Below are 6,324 nucleotides of genomic sequence, written 5' to 3' on the forward strand. Positions count from 1 at the left end.
TTTTTTTTTTTTTTTTTTTTTTTTTTTGTAGTGGGGATTGAATCCAGGGGTATTTGACCACCTGACCATTGAGCTACATCCCCTGCCCTTTATAAAAAATTTTTTATTTTAAGACAGGGAGTCATCAAGTTGCTAGGATTACATGTGTGTCCACAAGATGCTAATTTCCTTCTAAGCACTATTTTTAAAAATCCCACAAATTTTGATGATGTATTCTCATTATCACTTATTTCAATCAGAGTATCTTTAAATTTCCCATCTGATTTCTTTGAGCCACAAATTATTTGAAAGTATGTTTATTTTTAAATATTTGAAGTTTTTCTAGATTGCTCATTGTTACTAATTTTAAACTTAAATTTGTTGTAGTAAAGGAACATAGTGTGTAAGATTTTAATTTCTGAAGCTGTGACTTACATTATGGTTCAGCATATGATCTTAGTGTTTCATGTGTACTTAAAAAGACTGCATTGTTTGTTTATTGAATATCTTAGTTTGGGCTATTGTAAACTGTACCACAGATGAGGATGCTTATGCATATCAGAACTGTATTATAGTTTCTAAGTTCTGGAGGCTGGAAATCTGAGATCAGGTAACAGCATGGTTTGGTCTGGGTGAGGCCTTGTCTGGGCTGCAGATTGCTGTCTTCTGGTAACCTTATAAGGCATAAAGAAAGGGAGAGAACTTTTGGGGGTCCCTTTTATAGGAACACTTAGCCCATTCCCAAGGGTTCCTCTTGCCAGAGGCCTCATCTCATATCATGGTGGGGTAAGGGTTAGCTTTCAGTTGATTGATGGTACTGTTTCAGTATTGATGGTACTGTTCAAACTGTCCTTACACCAACAAATCAACTTCCCACTTAATTCCTGGTTAAGTAGAAAATTGTGTGGATGGCTTCTGAAAGATCTGCATTCTAAGCTGCTTTATAGGGAAACACTTCATTTCAAAATCTGGACCTACTTTCTTCAGTTTGCTGTAATCCACATTCACCGAGTAGAACTATTGATCATCAGGGCCCAGTTTGTTCAGGGTTCTGGGTAATTCTTGTCCCAGCTGACTTTCTTTCCCTTTCTTCACTGCCTGGAACCACACATGCTGTTTTCAGAGGTTTAGTCCATAGATGGCTGGCTCCAAGCAGAACTTCTTGGTGGAAGGGTATGGAGAAGGAAGGTTGCTCAGCTCGTGGCAGTGGGAAGCAGAGAGAGTTAGAAATAGTTATATGCACTTTTAATAAAAGATTCTTAGTCTTGCTGATGAGTTGATCCATTTGCTGTTTTAAAAAATGCCCCCTTTTTATTTTTTTAGTTGTAGTTGGACACAATACCTTTATTTTATTTATTTTTTATGGGGTGCTAAGGATTGAACTTAGGGCCTCGCACATGCTAGGTGAGTGCTCTACTGCTGAGCCACACCCCAGCCTGAAAAAAATGTCCCTTTTTATCTCTGGTAAATTCTTGTTTTGAAGTCTACTTTGATTTTTTTACAGTACTGGGATTGATCCCAGGGCCTAGGCAAACACTCCACCAATGAGCTACATGCCTAGCTCTTTGTTCTTAATGTTGCTATGCTAACTTTCAAGTGTGTTCCTTAAAGACGGCTTATAGTTTGGTCTTATTTTCTTGTCCATCTGACATCTGCCTTTTGATGATTATTTAGTCATTTTACTGTAATACTGATATATTTGAGTTTAGGTCTTTGCTTTCATTTTGTCCTATTCTTTTGCCTTTCTAAATTTTGGTGTTGGATTTTATTTTTTCCATTTTGTTTTAATTTTTTTTTGTAGTGGGGATTGAACCCAGGGGTGCTTTACCACTGAACTATATCCGTAGTCCTTTTTAAAATTAAATTTAAATACAGGGTCTTGCTAAGTTGCTGAGGCTGGCCTCGAACCTTCTGCCTCAGCCTCCTGAGTTTCTGGTATTATAGGTGTGCCACTACAGCTGGCCTCCACTGGTTTTTAGAGTATACCTCTTTGTACTATTCAACAGTTGCTCACAGTATGTCATATTATCACAGTTTATTTAGAGGTGATACATCACTTCACATAGCATGTCAGACATTTAGGACAGTGACTTTCCTGTCCATTCACTGTGCTGTTCAGTGTTCTGCATTAACAGATGCAATACACTCTACAACATGGTATTATAGTTTTTGCTTTAAACAGTAGAGTGCCTTGTATAGAAATTAAGAAGAATGTGTTTTGTATTTATTCATATTTACCAGTTGTAACACCTTCTCTCCTCACTGTAGATTTGAGGTGTCATCTTGTTATCACATTCAGCGCAAGAAATTGTAGTATTTCTTGAAGTGAGGATGTGCTTATGCCTCCTTATTTATCTGAAAATGTCTTTGCTTCACTTATTTTTGGCCTTTTATTTATTCTATAGATATAAAGATGAAATTCACTGGTATATTCATATATATATATACACATAGATTTTTCCAATCTTTTTAAAAGTTTTTATGTTTTTTAGTTATACATGACAGTAGTCTATTTTGACATATTTATACAAACATGGACTTTATCTTATTCTTATTAGGATCCCAGACTTGTGGATGTACACAATGTTGAGATTCACTGTGGTGTATTCACATAAGTACATAGGAAAGTTAGGCCAGATTCATTCCACTGTCTTTCCTATTCCTATCCCTTTGCATCTATTCTTGAAGGATATTTTTGCTTTGTATGGAATTCCTGGTGACAGATTCTCCCTCCCTGTCCCCAGGGCTTCATAGTTTTCATTCCATTGTTGGCTGGCTTCTGTTTTTTGGGATGAAAAGTCAGCTATTCTGTCTTTCTCCTTTGAGTATCAAATTTGGAGATTTATTTTGGTCATTACTTCTGCTTTTATTTTTTTCCTAATTCCCTCCTCTTGTGAGTTCAGTTGTATGTTTGTTGGATCATCTGATATGTCCCACAGGCCCTTTTGGCTCTGGTAACTTTTTTAATATTTTTCTAGTTGTTGATGGACTTTATTTTATTTTTATGTGGTGCTGTTGAGGATCGAACCTAGTGCCTTATGCTTGCTAGGCAAGCACACTACCACTGAGCCACAACCCTAGCCCCTGGCTCTGGTAACTTTAGCATGGTTAATTTCGGTTGATTTTTCTCTTCACCTTCATTGGTCTTTTCTTCTGTTGTCCCCAGTCTGCTATTAGTTCTCTGTGTTGAGTGTTCTATTTTAGGTATTAGACTTTCCATTTCTAGAGCCTCCATATAAAATTTTCCATTGCAAGTATTCCTCCTCATATTCCCTCACTGCAATAAAGACTGTCTCTGAGCAACTTCCTAAGAGCTACTTGAAGTTTCTCTGCTAATTCCAGCATATGGATTATTTTGGGATCCGTTCCTGTTAATGCCTTTATCTTTTTACTGTGATTCCGTTCCTCCTACGGTTTCAGCCCCCAATTCCCAGCCACTCTGGCAGCTCTACACTCTCCTCTGACCCCTCTGCCAAACAAACTGTCTCTTTGAATGTGCAGTCACACTGTGTGGGAGTGAGATCTCACCTAGTTTGGTACCTTTCTGATTGCTCTCATATAATGTGGTCTGATATGGGGTGCTTCAGCATTACTGGAACTCCTAAGGTTTTTTCTTTTTTCTGAGACATAGTTAGTCAAAGAAAATTGAGTTTTACTGAACATCATAAACACATCTGGTATTCAGATAAAATCATCATTTGTTATTTTCAGTGTCCAGGACAGATAGGTTCACTTTATTGAGGGTATTTATACCTTCTAATAGGAGTTACGAACATGACAAAACCTATGTTTTTGTTTTTCCAATTAAAGAAATTAAAGTGTTTTTTTTTTTTTTTTTTTTTTGGTACTGGGGATTGAACCAGGGATACTGTACCACTGAGCTACATCCCCTGCCCCTTCTTTTTTCTTTTGAGACAGAGTATTGCTAAGTTGCTGAGGCTGGCCTCCAACTTGTGATCCTCTTGCCTCAGCCCCCAGGAGCTGGGAATACAGGCATGTGCCACCATGCCAGGTGAAATGTAAAATTTTTAAAAATCACGATTTTAGGAGAGATGACCATTTCTCCATATTTTGTATTTTCAAGTCTTTGACTTGACGTTTAATATTTAAAAAATTTTTCTCCATTTAGATGAGTTTGGTGCTTTGGAAAGTGTGAAAGCTGCCAGTGAACTCTATTCTCCTCTATCAGGAGAAGTAACTGAAATTAATGAGGCACTTGCAGAAAACCCAGGGCTTGTGAACAAATCTTGTTACGAAGATGGTAAGTTGTTTCTTACATTTTTATCCTAATAATCTAATGAAGTGTGTGCTAGTAGCAGTTTTCTCCATTTTATAGATGAATTGAGCTCCTCCTCTCCCCAATTTTCCTGTCAGGAGCATGCAGCCAGTAAATGGCAAATTCAGGATTAGGTTGTGGTTCTTTGCCTGCCATCTCACCCTTCTTTCTGCTCTTTTTGATGCCTTTAACTGCAGCAGGTACAGTATGGGTCTATCTTTTATTAAAGAAAGACATACCTGGCCTTACATATTTGAATCCTGTATTTATAGTTTTAAATGTCAGTTGTTCATGCTTCTTATAATCTAAGAGTTTTTAATTTATCATGGTATACTCTATTCTGGCTGTAAATTCTTTCCAATTATAATATACAAATATATTAATTCTTAGTGCAGGAGAATCACAAGTTCAAAGCCAGTCCCAACAACTTAGTGAGGGTCTAAGCAACTTAGTAAGACCGTGTCTCAAAAAATAAAAAGGCTGGGGATGTAGCTTAGTGGTTGAGTCCCCCTGGGTTCAGTCTCTGGTACAAAAAAAAAGTTCCATAAATAATGTATTATTTGTGTAGATTGGATTAATTCAAGCAATTGATCTAGTATACTAGAGGCACTTGGAAATTTACATATTGAATGACTTTGACCTTTTAAAAAGGTAATTTAGGGGCTGGGTTGTGGCTTAGTGGTAGAGTGCTTGCCTAGCATGCATGAGGCGCACTGGATTGATCCTCAGCCACATAAAAATAAAATAAAGATAATGGGTCCACCTAAAACTAAAAAAATAAATATTAAAAAAAAAAAAGCAATTTGGAATGTAAGCTTTTTGTTTTGGTTGCAGGTTGGCTGATAAAGATGACACTGAGTGACCCTTCAGAACTAGATGACCTAATGAGCGAAGAAGCATATGAGAAATATGTAAAATCTATTGAGGAGTGAAAATGGCACCCTAAATAATCTAGTATGGAATAACTGCAAGCAGTTGTCTTATAGAAGACTTAAAAACTACTCTTAACAATGCTACTGGAAGAAGATACCCCTTAACTTCCCAATGACTGCCGATAAACACAATATGCATCTTTTTTACAATTCCTTATGATTTTTAGAGTAGGCACTAGGTTGATATCAGAATTCATGAAATTATCTGTGGTAAAAATACTTATAAAAAAGTATGTAATTCAAGGATAATCTTGTTATAAGCCTAATATAATACTGTAACGTGCTTACATCCATCCCTGGATCTGGGTCAATATACTTAATGATCTTCCATTTAAAAAAAACTGGACATAGAGGAAAGTGTGTGTTGTACAGTGTCAGAAGAACAATACTGTCTTAATTTTATAATGTACTGCATTCACTGGTGTTATTTTTATACACTGAAACAGCAGCTTGCAACAAAATAAGAAATAAAATATTCAACTTCATTAATCATGTTTTTTGTTTTGACATTAATATTCCATTTAGTGACTCTGCTATTATTTGTGAAAATGGTCCTTTCAACTTCTGCAAAGTCTTTTTTCTTTTTCTGTGGTGCTGGAGATCAAACCAGGGCCTTGAGCAGGCTAAGCATGCACCATCTATCACTGAGCTACATCCCCAGCCCTGGAAACTTATTTTTTGAAAAAAATATTTAAGCTATAACAATGAAAGGTTTAAGGGAAATTTTCCTTTTAGTTACAAATCAGTTTTTTTCTGAAGTGAAAATTTAATTGCTTGATAGCATTTAACACTTAACTTTTGTCGTTTTTCATCATATTAGGTTAGAAGAGGAAAAACAAGGGAAGGAGGAAATTCTGATCTGCATAGCACATGGTGTGTTTAAGATGTTTAACCATATTCAAAGGTTTCCACTTCAGTAATAGGAATAGAAGTGGACATGGTGGAGCTTTATGGGCTCAGGCGTTGACTGACTCTTGGAGCTTAAGCATATTTTGAGTACCAAATGGTATTTTCAGATGACTAACATAGTATATACCCTCCAATTTAGTCAACTGTAAAATGCTGACTTGGGGCGGGGCAGGTTATATATGTATAAATAAATATATATGCATAAGGCACAAGCAGACACCTCCTCTA

The 6,324-nt window shown here is 36.4% G+C and overlaps 1 protein-coding gene and 1 long non-coding RNA gene across 2 annotated transcripts in view; one reads left to right on the forward strand and one right to left on the reverse strand.

Annotated features, from left to right (window-relative positions):
- LOC125613081 overlaps window positions 1-1,254 on the reverse strand; it is a 35,011-nt gene extending 33,757 nt beyond the window's left edge. Inside the window, exon 1 of the long non-coding RNA XR_007343582.1 lies at window positions 958-1,254. This is a non-coding gene — a long non-coding RNA (uncharacterized LOC125613081). The remainder of the gene's footprint in view (window positions 1-957) is intronic.
- Gcsh (glycine cleavage system protein H) overlaps window positions 1-5,676 on the forward strand; it is a 10,318-nt gene extending 4,642 nt beyond the window's left edge. The window contains 2 exon segments of the mRNA XM_015496030.2: window positions 4,109-4,240; window positions 5,090-5,676. Coding sequence (XP_015351516.1) covers window positions 4,109-4,240; window positions 5,090-5,187 — 230 coding nt within the window. The 3' untranslated portion in view covers window positions 5,188-5,676.
- The last annotated feature ends 648 nt before the right edge of the window (window positions 5,677-6,324 follow it).

This window comes from Marmota marmota, unplaced genomic scaffold (genome assembly GCF_001458135.2).
Source record: "Marmota marmota marmota unplaced genomic scaffold, marMar, whole genome shotgun sequence".
Taxonomy (NCBI): domain Eukaryota; kingdom Metazoa; phylum Chordata; class Mammalia; order Rodentia; family Sciuridae; genus Marmota; species Marmota marmota.